This window comes from Muscardinus avellanarius (assembly GCF_963383645.1).
Source record: "Muscardinus avellanarius genome assembly, chromosome: 6".
NCBI lineage: Eukaryota > Metazoa > Chordata > Mammalia > Rodentia > Gliridae > Muscardinus > Muscardinus avellanarius.
The window spans coordinates 593675-609126 of NC_137791.1; the positions used below are offsets into that span (position 1 = coordinate 593675).

Genomic DNA, 15452 nt, shown 5'->3' on the forward strand with positions numbered 1-15452 from the left:
ACCCATGACACCTGGCCTCCACAGGCCCAACACCCCTCACCGTTGGCTGGATGCCTCCACACCCCACCTGGCTCACGCCAGGCCCTTCTCACCTCGTACGCGTCCTTGATGTTCAAGGGCTCGCCCAGCGCAGCCACGTGCCCCACGATGCCCTTGTTCCACTCCAGGCGGATGCAGCTGTTGGAGGCCTCCTCCAGGGTGGAGCCCTCGGCCACGTCGAAGAGGCGGCTGACCAGGAACTTGTCGTTGGAGCTGTCCTCGCAGACCAGGAACAGGGAGTAGCGGTCAGCGGAGATGAGCCCGTGGATGTGCAGGAAGATCTTGTGGCATAAGGCCGTGACATCCAAATGACTAGAAATATCCTTCACGAGTTCCAAGAGCCTGGCGCACTGGTCTCCTCCGTCGCTATCGAACCTGGGGGGCGACAGTGGCATCCGGTCCTTCTTTTCTGAGTCAGAGAGGAAGCTCACGGCTCCCTCGGAATCCTTGACCACGATGGGTCGGAGCGGCCGGTCAAACTCGGAGGCAGAGATTTTCCTGGTGGGCGTTCCGGGGGCGCTGCCGTCGGCACGGGGGCTCTGCTGTGAGGGGCCGGAGCCAGCCGGGCTGTGGCTACGGGGGCCCTCCTTGCACACGGGGATGGCGTGGACTCTCTCAGCAAACCAGGCATTGACCATCTCTCTGCAGAACAGAACGTGTAGACAGGTTAGGGTCAGAGCAGGAAGGTGCGGCCGGGAGAGCTGCTGGCGACTCTCAGGTAGGGCTGAAGTCACTCCACAAGACTTCAGGGTGTGGGAGAAGATTGCCTCCACCTCTCTTTGGATGCCAAGTACAAAGCAGTGAAGAAAAACCACCTCTCGCCTCAGAGGGACTAAGCATGTGGCAAAGGAAGTACCGGAGATGGACTGTAGTGATACTGGCTGCAGCCAAGGTGAGAAGGGTGAATGCTGATACTTCGTGGTGCATGTTCACAGTGGAACGTCAGGGTGATGTTCTGTGATGGTCACGGGGCCAACGTGAATAATCTCCACAGGCCGGGTGTGCTGGAACACGCCCTCATCCTGGTACTTGGGAGGCTGACACAGGTGGATTTAGCCTCAACAAAGTACTGAGACTCTTAGCAACCTAGCAAGACTGTTTCAAAATAAAAAATTGAAAACAGGGCTTGGAGTGTAGCTCAGAGATGGAACACTCCTAGGCTCATCCCCAGTACCACAAAATAATAAATCAATCAGTACTAAAAATAATATATAATATGAAATTTAAATAATAAACTAAAAATAAATAAACCATCTCCAAAGGGCCCAGAGGTGTGGCTGGCACAGTAATGGAGCTTAAGCTTAGCAAGCACACGGCCTCAGATTCATGAAGATATGTCTAATATATGAATAAAATATAGCAAGTTAGATTCAGGAAACCTGAACCATAGCTCTGATTGGGAAAATCGCTTCTATGCCTAGGAAAGGATTTTAATCCTCCCCCCCCTTTTTTTTGCAGTACTAGGGATAGAACCCAGGGGCATTCTACCTCCAAGCTATACTCTGCCTTACTTTATTTTATTTTATTCTCTATTTTGAAACAGTGTCTCACTGAGTTGCAAAAGCCCTCACTAAGTAGCTGAGACTGTCTGCAAACTGCGATTCTCCTGTCTCGGTGTCTCTTTTTTGCTACTGGAAGATTTTGAAAAATATTCAATTTCAGATACTGGAAAAAATTTAAAAGACTGGGGGAAAAACAGCATCCTTTTCTCTAGGCCTGGTGAGGCAGCCATCTCTAATTCTCTGTCCTCCACGAAGCTAATGGATATGGCTGAATGGAACCCATTCTACCACGAGATGGAAAAACCAGGAATCCAATCCAAGTCCTGACACCTGGTGTTATGGCCTGGAGAACACAGGAGTCCCAGGGCACCAGTGCTGGCACAAAGAAGATACTCACGACTCTATCTACATGGGAAAGTCAAAACCAAACCGCCCAGAGACAGAAGCCCACAGCCAGCGACACGTGCTCAATGCTCTGTGCCGTTCTCTACCATGTCCTACACGCCACTTTGACATGTCTCAAAGGATTCATGCAAAAAGACTCTCAGGGAGAGTGTCCTTTGAAGAAATTGAACTGAATCCTGTCATGACTATGTTCCTCTGAAAAGAGGTCATGTCTTATAAGTTGGAAGCAACTCACTGAAAAACACCTGTGACATGTGTGTTTGAGAGGAGAATTGTTCTGCGTGTTGCTGGGTACGGCCGAGGCAAGCGGTAGGGAATCGTTCAGCACAAGAGGCGTCTGAAATTCACGGCCAACAGGGAGCCCTGCACTGTGTGTGGTCTGGTTGCCCACCATTTAAGTCATTCTGCCTGGTTTTTCCTAACTGAAATGGTTGGTGACTGGACAATAGGTTCTAATCTCTGCATTTGCTGCTACTGGGATATGACTGGTGGTGAGCTAGCTTCCTTCCCTCTGAGTTTCTGGGTCACCCTGGATGACTTGGGGACACCACCAGTTCCAACCTATTCATGAAAGTAAATAAGGTGCTGGCTGCCCTCAGAGGGGCGTACCATCAGGGATTCCAAACTGGTGGGCAGGGGTCGTCCTAGCTCCAGAGGCCACAGCTGCTCCGCAGCTGTCTTCTCTGAGGTCCAGTTCTTCTGTGTAGGCCACTGGGACCCCCAAGAGCTGGCCTGATCACCAGGCCAGGAGGTGGCCTTCCCCTCTCCTTTCAGATGGCGGGTCTCCTGACTCCTTCACCCACAGAACAGGGTTGAGGCCAAGTCACATGGTACATGTGGAGGGACACATTTTCCAAGTGGAACTCAAGCTGAGCAGCCAGGCACCGTGGCACAGGCCCATCATCCCAGAATGTGGAAGGCTGAGACAGGAGGATCGCAGGTTCAAGGCCAGCCTCAGCAACTTAGCGAGGCTCTCAGAAACTTAGTGAGACCTGTTTAAAATAAAAACTAAAATTGGGCTGGGGATGTAGCTCAGAGGTAGAATGCCCCTGGGTTCTGTCCTTAACACAATACAAACAAACCAGTGAAGGAACAAACCCCCAAGCAGAGCAGGTGCAGAGAGAGAAGGGGATGCTGAGTCCAGGGCTTCCCTCTGTCCTAATCCTTCAGGCCTCCAGGAGAGGCAGAGGCCCAGGGTCAGGAGGGGTGGCTGTGCTTTCCTCATAAGATTGGGCCAAGAGAATCAGAGAAAGGTCACAGGCCCCAGGCAGAGGGGACGACAGGGTCTGGGCATGGGCTAGCTATGGGCACCAGGTCCTTGGCCAGAGCAGACTCCCACATAGCAGGATCTGCTCTTTGCAGAGCCCTCCCCTGTTGATTCTGTATTTTAAAAAAAGTTGAAGTCACATCCCAGCTGATGGAATCAAGCTCCACCAAGCTCCTTTGCCCTTTGCTCCAAGCACTAACAATTCCGGCTCTACCTTTGTGTGGAAGCCTGTCTCATCCACTGCCTCATACTCCAGGAGCGGGCGGAGAGCACATGGCGTCTTGGCCACCACCATCCTGATGCTGCGCTGCGGGGAGGCCTGGCCCAGGGAGATCCATGAAGGCTAGTGCCGCGGATTTACTGTCGGGGACAAGATGCTGGTGTCCAACCTGCCACTGGGCCTCCTCCGGCCGAGCCCTGCTCTCACCGCCGCCTCTCAATTCCTGCATATTCATTCCAAAAAGTGTCTTCCATACCAATGAGTCATATCACACACCTGTCTCAAGTGGGCATTTAGATTTGTTTTTCAGCCTCACAATGTTTAGAGTAAGCAAGGAAACCCAGAGGGCACTGAGATTGGGTAGCTGGTCCCGACAGCCCCATGCCCGCAGCCTGGCCCCGCAGGGCAGCCGAGGAGGCATGCTGATCAGACAGCAGAACACCCCAGAGAACGCCACCAACACAAGCCTGGCTCGAGTCACAGAGCTGACTTAGACTTCAAATCCCAATCTTTCCAAACAATGAATCCAATCGAAAATGGATGATCTCAGTAGTGCACTGCAGGGAAGAATGGCAACCCCACTGCTCGAGTGACAGAGATTTCCTAGTCAGCGGCACGGACACTCATCGCTAGCATGCTAGGTTCTGTGAGGTCCTTACAGAATGAAGCTGAGGACATTTGAGGGCAGGTGGAGGACCAGGCCGGGAAAGAAAGACACCAGTCTTGCCTGCCCCAGAGCCTGCAGACGGTTTATCAAAACCACACACGTGATGGCAACAATATGCGACACGTTCAGTTCTACACACCGTATGCACTCCATTTAAAAAGTGCAGGAGAAGCGGTTGGATTGGTTAATGATTAAATCAGATGGTTTCCAGCTAGTAATGATTTTGATGGACATTTAAACAGGTTTAAATCCTGCCTGGGAGTGGGCTTCATTTCACATTCTCTGAACAATGTATAAGTTGATTGATACTATTCTTTAAAGCGCAAAGAAAGCCCACTACTGGACACAGACTGTGTAGAGAAGCGAAACTCCTCCCTCTTTCCCACTTCTCGTTTTCAAATGAGGTTCTTATCACCCTCTCCCAGGAAAGGAAGCTCCACGTAGGGTTTGTGCTTTAGAAGTTATCCACTACTCCAGACAAGTCCTGGCCGCTTCCAAATGCCCGTTCTCTGGAAGCAATAAAGAGAAGTTTGAATGTAAAACTCAGAGGTGGGACCCAAGGAAGCAAGCTCTCACACAGAATTTCAAATGTGATTAGTGACAAAATGAACACATGAATAAGCACACCTATACATGTGCGCGCGCACACGCGCACACACACACACACACACACACACACACACACACACACACACCTGTGCCTCTGTCCACAAGGGACTCTATGTAGAAGTAACTTCACTTCCCACTAAAATCCAGAGGCTCACTCATCTGACAATATAAGTCTTGGAAAAGATAGAAACACCTTAAAATATTCAATATTCCAGATGTCTTGAAAGGGAAAATAATTAAAATATTTTGTCTATGTGTTGTAGGAATATTTCTTGGCTTCTAGAAAAGTAAGAAAAATTTACTAGGCAATATTAATTTCTGATATAAACCTAATACCCATTGTGAGTTAAAAGTATAATTAGATGAAACCGACTAATTAGATGAAACTAGTTTAATGTGCCTTGTACTTTTGCCTAAATAAACTACCAAAGGATAAAAATTATTTGAAAATATACTGAACTTAGAGTGTTTTTGTTCTAATACTAAAATATAATTGTAATGGTCGAGGGCTTAAGTCTTCAGCCATTCTATGATGTCACTGGAGATTTCCCACTCTAAAATTTTACATTCTAAAATTATACATGGAAACTAGACCCACATGAATGAGGTCTCCAAGACACAGCGCTGTAAGTAATGTGCTTGCACGTTAGAGATCCTCGGAGAAATTTAACCTCTTCCTGAGCCAGACGCCGCGTGGAGTTAACCCTTGAGCCTGCTTGAGCCTGGGGGGCTTCCTCCAGGACAGCACAGTGGCTGTCACATGGGCAGATTTGGACTTCACCCTGGACTACTGCTTACCAAGAAAAAGACATCAGGCACATCATTTACTCTCTGTAAAATGAAGAAAAAGGCACTTACCCTATAGGGTTCTTTAAAAAAATTAAAGCAGTGGTGCGTATAAAGTGTTTAAAATCGCTGGGCGAGGAGGCACAAACTGTAAGCCCAGTACTTGGGAGGCTGAGACAGGAGGATCGCAGGTCTGCAGCCAGCCTCAGCCACTTAATGAGGCTCTCTGCAACTTAGTGAGCCTCTGTTTCAAAATAAAGAGTGATAGCCAGGCGTAGTGGTGCACGTTTGTAATCCCCGCACTTGGGAGGCTGAGGCAGGAGGATCACACGGGTTCAAAGCCAGCCTCAGCTACTTAGTGAGGCTTTCGGCAACTTAGTGAGACCCTGTTTCCAAATAAAAAATATAAAAAAGGTCTGGGAGTATAGCCCGGGGGTAGAAAGCCTCTGGGTTCCACCCCCAGTACCACCAAAAACAAAAAACAAAAACAAAATAAAGAGTGATAAAAAAAAAAAAATAGGGCTGGAAGTATAGCTCAGAGGTAGAATGCCCCTGGGTTCCATCCCCAGTACCAGGATAAATAAGCATATAAATAAATAAAGTGGTTAACATAGACTCTGGTATACAGCATTTAGTACACCACAGTTACTATTCTATTAGATAGTAAATATATTTTAAATAAATTAAGCTTTCTTTCTTTTTTTAAAATTTTGAAACCAGGTCTCATTACTTGCTGAGACTGTCCTCAGACCTGTCATTCTCCTGTCTCAGCCTCCCAAGTACTGGGATTGCAGGCATGTGTCATCACACCTGGCAAGCTTTCTTAATATGAAAATGTATTCAGTGAGCTTAAGCAGAATAGCTGGCTGTCAGCCATTACTTCACTTTAAGCACCTAACTTAAAAGCACCAATTTTACAGAAACTCTTCATACAAAAAAAGTTGTCTCAATGTATGTTTTTCAAAGTAAAGCTGAAACAAAATGGACTCTCCACGCTGATAACTATACTTACATAGAACATAACTTTCTGAATCTTTTATCAAGGAGTGAAACATTTAGCTGAGAAAAATGAACGAGCGACTGTAACTTGTTTCCCATTACTGCTTAGAAATAAGCTTTTGTCCAGAAATAAGTTACAGATTTGGGACATTCCCCCTCCTCCGGAATATAGAAGATAAAACTAAGAACAAATGCAAACAAACAAACAAACAAAAACCACACAAAAAAATACCTATGATGAGAGCCATACACATAAAGAGAACCACTTTATGGTAACTGTCCTTCCAGCCGCAGCCCGTGTTTGGGTCTTGAAGAGCTGCGTTAGCTCTTCACTGGGAGGAAGCTGCACTGGCAGCTCTTAGCCAAGGGGAGCCTGGGGAACCTCAGAACCTCGGCAGCAGGTGGTGCTGCCCCAGGGGCTGAACACGTCCTGAGCGCGCGCGCGCGCGTGTGTGTGTGTGTGTGTGTGTGTGTGTGTGTGTGTGTGTGTGTTCAGAGACCTCAGACACAGAGGAAAGAGTTGCAGGCTCCGCACAGACCTGACACCGAGAGCTTCTGGGGAAAGGCCCTCCTTTCTCCTTCCTCATCCACCCTGTGAATTCACTCGCTGAGAGTTGAATTGCACAGCATACTCAAGTTTCTGCTTGAAAAGAATACTTGTATGAAAATCTGCTGAAATTACCTGTAGGAAAACACAAAAACCAGCTTACAGTGGATTTTTTCTTCCACGCTTGGATCCTTACTTTATATAGTTTTAGTTACGTGGGTCGCATAATTTGAGCTGGATCTACTCTTAGAAAAGAGAAACTACTCAATTTGAAGAGTGGAACGTTTGCTCTCCTTGTGAGAATCAAGACGTGTAAGTGCCGAGTTTAAAGCCCGTGTACGCCTCTTTCTGCCGTGATTCCTTAAGACGCTTCAGGTCTGCAGAATCATTATTCTGTTGCCCTGATTCCATGTGCCAGATAGAACAAGGGCTTCCTATCCAAAGGTTTTGCTTATATTTTAGGTGCTAATGATTCTAAGGGTTAAAAAGATGATTAAATACTAACATAATTTTTTGGGGGTGGTATTCAGGGTGGAACCCAGGGGCTTTCTACCTCCGGGATATACTCCCAGACCTATTTTATATTTTATTTGGAAACAGGGTCTCACTAAGTTGCTGAGAGCCTCACTCAGTAGCTGAGGCTGGCTTCGAACCTGTGTGATCCTCCTGTCTCAGCCTCCCAAGTGCAGGGATTACAAGCGTGCGCCACCACACCCGGCAAAATAAATCATTTTTTAAAAAGTAGGGAACAAGCATCCTTCCCCAACATTTCCCTAAGAGCCCTCATTGATGAAGTAAATCTGTGCTTAGCATCATCTCTGAGAAAGGGGGTTCTGGAGCCGAAGCCTGGCTCTGTCCCTTCCTGCAGCTCTTAACATAAATAGAAACCAACTGTGGAGGTCTCGAAGACTGGCTCGCACCCAAGCCGCAGTGGCAGCCCTGGAGGGGCATCCTGAGACATATCTGCGTCCACAGTCCTGTGTGCTACAGGATGTTCAGTGTCCTATGAAGTGCTGCAGTTGCCCTCAGATGCCAGCATCCTCTCCTGAGAAGCGCGGTCAGGCGAGCAGGGGATGAGCATCCCTAACCCTGTACCATCGGGAGACCGGGAGACCGCGAGCAGCTCCGCCAAACTCCACCACCTCTACTCTGATATCACCGGGACTCATCCCCTGGGTCTGGAAGGGGAGGAGCAGAGTGCACCCTCTACAGTTCTGAGTACCCCAACTTCTCTCCCGCTGTGAAAGCAGTGGAGGAGCTTGGGACCAAATACCAATAAAATGCAGAATTGCTCCATATGATTTTTAGTACATGCACATACACATACACTCACACACATACACATACACACACACACACACACACACACACACACACACACACACACTTTTTTTTAAGTACTGGGGATGGAACCCAGGGGCATTCTACCTCCAAGCTACACCCCAGCCCTATTTTTATTTATTTATTATTAATTATTATTATTATTATTATTATTATTATTACTACTACTACTACTACTATTACTATTATTACTATTACTATTATTTTGTGGTGCTGGGAATGGAACCCAGGGGCATTCTACCTCTGAGCTACACCCCCAGTCCTACTTTTTTAATTCTTTATTTTGAAACAGGGTCTCACTGAGTTGCAAAGGGCTTCACTCATTAGCTGAGGCTGTCCATGAAACACGATCCTCCTGTCTCAGCCTCCCCAATGCTGGGTGACAGATGTGCGCCCCCACGACTGGCACGTACACACTTTTACTTGGTGCGCTGTGATTACATATCGTACTGAGGCAGAGTAAGAGGAACACACATACACACAACTCTCGAAGCACTTCCCTCAGGGCCTCCGCAGTCCTGCCCTTCCTTGTACGTGTCTTTGAGATGGGAACTGGTAATCTCATGTACATATGTAGAATTGTTCCAATTGTTATGCATGTGGTTTTATATTAACAATTTGAGAAAGTTGGAAGGGACGTAGTATTTTGCAATTTTTCTTGCATCCACAACCATTCAATATTTAAAACACTGCTTCAAGGGAAACCTACATCCTACAGAGAACATCACAACTGAAATCTGTGTGGTGACCATGTAAGCCGACTGCTTCGCTTTTTAGATGTAGAGAACCGGCTAGATTGGCATTTCTCAACCGCAGGCCTCGAGAGCCCCAAACAAGCACGTGTTGGAGACCTGTGTACTCCTTGTGAGACTGTTTTAATCTTGTGTTCCCAAGCAGATCATAACTAAAACAGTCAAAGGTGAAGAAGGACGCCCTCGATGCCTGGGGTGACCATTTTAGAGACTGTGCTACAATGGCAGCGCACAGGTTGAGATGTGTTAGTGAGGAAATAACAGAGAAAGTTAATCTGCAAAGATGCCTCCACACCAAGTAACAGCTGAGAGCTGGCCTGCCGGGCCCCACAACTGTCCAGAGACGCGGCAGCGAATCGTCCAGGAGGCTGTGGCGCGGCCACCGGGCCCACCTGACTGGCTTTGCAGGCGTGAGGCTGCCAATTCGCCCTCAGCTCTGGCTCCATCAGTTTGTTCACAGTTAACTCCAAATTTACTTTGGTATTGTAGCTGCATACATGTTGTAGCTCTGACTAAATTATGCCTACTCTTACTCATTCTACTTAAGAATTCCATATTCAACTAACATTTAAAATAAAAGGAAGTCAACAGAGGTAAGGAAGGTATCTGAAACTTCGGGTCTAGCACACGACTCTCTTCTGGGAATCCCTCCTCCACCCTTGAAGGACGGATTCCACCAAGTGTCAGCAGCCCAACCCTCCAGGCTACAGAGACCCAGAGTGAGGATAAGACCCAAGTATGGCCAGAGCAAGAATGAGGCATCTCTCTAGGACCAGAAGCCGAACACTCACATAAACTGGTCCAAAGGAAGCCGTTCTAGCACATGAAGAAACCGGGTAAAAACAATAAAGCCCGCACAGTGCAGGGCTAAAGAGGACAGATAAAGGATGGATGAGGGAGAGCAGGCAGGCGGGGGGAGAGTACAGTAGATAGACAGGTAGACAGATGATGGATGGATGGATGGATGGATGGATGGATGGATGGATGGTTGGATGGATGGATGGATGGTTGGATGGATGGTTGGATGGTTGGATGGATGGATGGATGGATGGTTGGATGGATGGTTGGATGGATGGTTGGATGGATGGATGGGAGGGCAGGCAGGCAGGCAGGGGATAGTGCAGTAGATAGACAGGTAGACAGATGATGGATGGAGGGATGGAGGAATGGAGGGATGGAGGGATAGGAGGGCAGACAGAGAGGTGGATGGATAGATAGTAGATGATAGAGGTGGATATGGGTGATGGATGGATGATGAATGAAGGGAAGGGAAGACAAGAGTGTTGGACACATGGAGTCGATGGATGGATGATGGATAGACACAACCTTAACAAGATTATTTAATCAGATGAATTCATAACTAAACCAATCCCCGGGCACTTAAATTACACAAGCCAAGTTTGTTTGAATTCAAGCTGAGTTCCTGTCACTTGTGATCAAAAGCCCGATGACTCTACCCAAGCACAATAAGAATGTGATTCTTTAATAAGGCCACATTACCCAAGCTTGAGAAACTGATTATATAAGTCTAAAATTAAATACGCAACTCCAAAGTGTATCTCCAGCTCTCAAGTTTACGGGGCCTATGTGTTCGAATTGTTTCATCAGCTCAAAAGATTAGGATCTTTTCTTTTATCCTGAGCATAGGTATTCAGCAGAGAGTACAGATGACTATTCTTATTTTTGAAAATTATCACATGGGATATGACGTCAAACGGGGATCTTTTCTCTCCCAAGTTAAAGCAAAACAAAATTATTCAGGAAGCTAATAAGCAAAACTTTGTCTTACAGCTCAGAATCGAAGGCAATTCTATGCCATCTATATATCTCAGAATCACCCCTCTCAAAACACAGACATAGCAAAGGCAATTCTACACTATCTATCTCAGAATCATCCCCTCTCTAAAAAATAAACATAGCAAAGGCACATAAAACTAAAAAGCCTGTGTTCACTACAAACTAACAACCAGAGAAACATATCTTTTAAAGGCTTTAAAAGCATTTTCAAATAGTTAACAAAATAATTCCTAGGAGCTTAACACTCAGTTACCCGCCTTAAACATTTGGTTGGAAATAAATATAAATTCCTACTATTCAGAGAAAATATAGTAAATTAATTTCACTGAAGTCTTATGAAGTCAGTAGCCAGCCTGCATCTAAAATCCAGAGATCGGTCCTCTGCTACTAGTCAGCGCTGGTTTATTACTTGTCTTGCACACCCTTCCAGAAGCTTTTTATCCTGGGCACAAGTTTTCTTACCACACTCAGCTCTGAGAACAAAAAAAAAACCCCTGTAACTCGCATACCAGTTGTGGGCTTAATAAATTTTCAGGCTGGAAAGTGTCTGCAGCATAAACTAATAAACAGCACAGAGTTCTGTTCAGCCTTCCAGTGACAACAGAAATCGTTCCCAAGCATCGTATGACACATTGCATGCTTTCAAACCTAGAGGAACGGTCTTTCTTAGGAAGATGCACTCTGTCCACGGATAAGAGCAAAGGTTCCAACCTTCCACAATTTGAAAAAAACTTCAAACATTTAAAAAAAATTATATTAGAGGCCAGAGTCACTTCATCTACTTAGGTGACATAATTTAAACAGGAAATTATGTTGCCCAGTATAATCACATGCTAAAATGTTTCCTGATTTTTTTTTTTTATGGTACTGGGGATGGAACCCAGGGGCATTCTACCTCTGAGCTACACCCCCAGTCCTATTTTTAACTCTTTTTTTTGAAACAGGGTCTCACTGAGTTGCAAAGGGCCTCACTATGTAGCTGAGGCTGTTCGCAAACTGCAATCCTCCTTTCTCAGTCTCCCAAATGCTGGGATTACAAGCGTGCGTCACCACCCCCGGCTAAAATGTTTCTTGATTTTTTTTTTTTTTTTGTGGTACTTGGGTTCCTGGAAAACCTTCTACCTCTGGGCTACACTCCCAGACCCATTTTTATACTTTTTTATTTGGAAACAGGGTCTCTTAAGTCAGCGTGTGGCTGGCTCCGAACCTGTGCGATCCTCCTGTCTCCACCTCCCAAGTGCGGGGATTACAAGCGTGCACCACCACGCCCAGTGAATGTTTCTTGACTTTGAAGTGCTGCGGACATGAATGAACTCATGGAAACATCGGTAGTCTGCACAGATCTTCAGATAACAAACTGAAAAAAGGCTGTCCAATTTTACAGCAGGCCTGGTTAAGTGTGTGTCATCCTAAGCAGGTCAACTGATCTAAAGACATGATGTGATGAGTGCTCTTACATATACCACGCTTTTAGGATTCGCGATCATGCGACTCAGGCCCTAAAATGAGTGTACAGTTGGAACTTTGAAGACATCAGACAGAAGGCAACAGGAAACCTCACTTCAAGGGCTCCCATGGGTTCCTCTAGCAGGAAGAATTCGACCCACAGGCATGAGGAGGTCACTCCACAGCTGTGGAGAGCTGGCTGTGTGGACCCTACTTACACCAGGAAGGATGGCCCAGTACCCTGAACATTACTGTCATCAGATGGACCAGTAATGCCCAAGCCCTCTCCAACACCAGCAACGAAGCAGGCTCAACAAGTCACCCGTCCGAACACCATGAAAAACTTTATATTCCTATAGAATTAAAGAAACAATCATTTTTGACAACAAATAGCAATACTGATTTTATATTCTTTATCTGATTCCAATGTGAAAACCTTAGAAACTAAAAATGCTACTGCTTTAAGAGATGAGAAAAGAATGATAAAAAAAAAAGACTCTCCAACACAGCACCTGGAAACTCAACAACTAACCCCACACAGCTCTGCAGGCAAGCGCAAAGCCGCAGAGAGCACACAGGGCGTGAAACTTCTGTTACTGGACTTTGATCCAGGCTGTCATAAAAGTTCTCCTCACTTAGTATCTATTTCTATTAGATGCCAAATATTCTCCACTTTTTCCCTGGTACAAAACAAAGCCATAAAAAGTCAACCATGTCACCCCTAAACACTCCATGTGACCCGCAACCTCAGAGCTGGTTCGCAAGGAAGGAAAGGTAAAGCTATTCTAGCAGGGGTCAGGAGGAACCGCAGCTGGGCAGACTAGCGTGGGAGGCAGGGCTTGGAAGCACCTGCACAGCAAAGCCCCATCAGTCAGCCCATCGCCCCAGGGATGGCAGGCATGTGGGTGCACACTTCACTGGACTGTTGGGAACTGTTCACACGACACCAGCAGGCTGTGACTACTTAAACGCGCCTGGTCTCTGCCCTGAAGTACAGCTTTTAAGGAGGTGCTCCGCCGGGTATTTGAAGATAATTGCAGGAAACAATGGAGCAAAGCAGCGCCGGCTCCAAGGTCAAGAGAGAGCCGCGGTGTTGAGAACGGGACTTGCCAGAATCCTCGACGTTCAGGACAGACTGCGCTGAGTGTGGATCATGTCAAATGGACACGTCAGGCAAAGGATCCCATCAGCAAGGCCGGTGCAGACAGACAGACAGACAGACGACAGACAAGCTAGAGAGTCTAAGTTTAAAACACTTCTCCTGCATCTTCGGAAAGATTCTGGTGCATGAATTCCCTGAAACCCACACACAGTATTCCTTTTGCACTTACAAAGCATAGTAACAAAGTGATGTGAGCTGCTGGCTTAAACATAAAGAGCTTAGCTGTGAAGTTAAAATGGATGTAGCAAGTTCTCAGCAACACCCGGCTCGGTGGTCTGCAGCTTTATAAGCAAGCGGTACCCAACCTCTCTGCTAATGCCCCCCTGCAGGAGGCCCAGGGGAAGGGCACCGACCAGGGTCTGAAGCTGCAGGGGACCCTCCGCCTAGACCATACACGCCGGCTCAGCCCTTCCCAGCTCAGCTGTAGGCGGCTTTGCTCTTGAATTATTTTACACTTTCGTTTTCCAAGCTGTATTCAACATAAGTTGTATTCTACAAAACTTAAAACACACACACGCGCAGTGTTCAGCCTATGACCAACATCAACTATAATTTATAAACCATAACTAGAAGAAAGAAAGAAAGAAAGAAAGAAAGAAAGAAAGAAAGAAAGAAATCTCTTGAGGTCTCAGATGGTCTCAATTTCGCGGCGAGCCTTGTACAATAAAATGGGGGGGGGGTAACAACTCTTTAGAAATCGTGGCTACACTTTCAAAGCTTTGATAGTCTCTGAAAACTGAGTTCTTAACTATGATACGTCAAAAACTATCTCCAAACCGCCCCAAGTGTGGGTCTTAAACAGGAAGAAGAAAAACAAAGCCGGGGACCGTCCGCGCTAACTTAGACAAACTGACCTTATCCTTGCGCTGTTAATAACGGGCCGGGGAGAGCCCGGCCCTCCCCTCTGCGCGGCGGGGGCTCCCGCGCAGGTGCCCCCCAAGCCGCGGGCTCGCAGGGTCCCGACTAGACCTGGATGGGCTCGGGCCGCCCCGAACTCGCAGAGAAGCGCCACTCCGAGGGCTCTCCGCCCCGGACGCCGCGGGAAGGGCTGGCCGAGGGGCTCCGGGCTTGGCCCCGCGGGCCGGCGGGAGGGGGCTCGGGGGTCTCGGCCCCGCGGGCCGGCCCCCCACCGAAGCGCGCACGCCCCGGCGGCCGGGCGGGGACCCGCCGCGCCTACCTGGTCCTGTCTCCGCGGGGCAGCATCGCGGGCCCCCCCGCCGCCGCACCATGGCGGGCCCGGGGCCCGGCCCCCCGGGCGGGCGCGCTGCGGCCGGCACCCACGTCCGCTCGGCCGGCTCCCGCGGGCGCGGGCGGCCCGGGCGCGGCTCCGCCCCGAGGGTCCAGGGCCCCCAAGGATGCGCGGGCGCTGCCCTCCGGCCTGGGCGCCAGTGCGCGGGCGGGCGGCCTCCTGGCGGCGGCGAGCGGAGCCGCAGCCCTCCTTACCTGGTGGCCTTGCGGACGAAGTAGGAGGAGGCGAAGTCCGGGTGGTCGTCCAGCCACGCTTCCACGCCCTCGGGGCCCGGGCGGGCGCGGGCCATGGCGCCCAGCCGCGCCGCCGCCGCCCCGCGCCCTCGGCCCGCGGCCCGCGCCGCCCAGGTGTGGCGGGCGGGTCCGGCCCCCGAGAGGGGCGGCCGCTGGGGGGCGCCGTGCGCGAGGCCGCCGAGCTGCCCCAGGCCCGCAGACCCGGGCCCGGCGGGGTGGGCGTGCGACCCCGGCGGCCAGCCCGGCCACGCGCTGGCGATTCACGCTTTCACCACTGCATCAAAACTGGGAAGGACTTCTGGAAAAAAAATAGAAGGCAGACACGACAGGCAGGTCTGCATCTGGAGCTGGGAAGCAGGGGCACCTCTACAATTAGGTTAACTCAGAGCCCCGGCGCTGTCTGGCACACTCGAGAGAGACCCGTTAGCCCA

General features: G+C 48.8%; 1 protein-coding gene across 1 annotated transcript in view; it reads right to left on the reverse strand.

Annotated features, from left to right (window-relative positions):
• PDE5A (phosphodiesterase 5A) overlaps window positions 1-15041 on the reverse strand; it is a gene marked incomplete at its 3' end in the record, with an annotated part of 89986 nt that extends 74945 nt beyond the window's left edge. Inside the window, exons 1-2 of the mRNA XM_080697819.1 lie at window positions 14983-15041; window positions 93-681 (exon numbers count right to left, since the gene is read on the reverse strand). Of these exons, the coding sequence (XP_080553945.1) occupies window positions 93-677 (585 nt within the window). The 5' untranslated portion in view covers window positions 678-681; window positions 14983-15041. The remainder of the gene's footprint in view (window positions 1-92; window positions 682-14982) is intronic.
• Window positions 15042-15452: the final 411 nt, after the last annotated feature.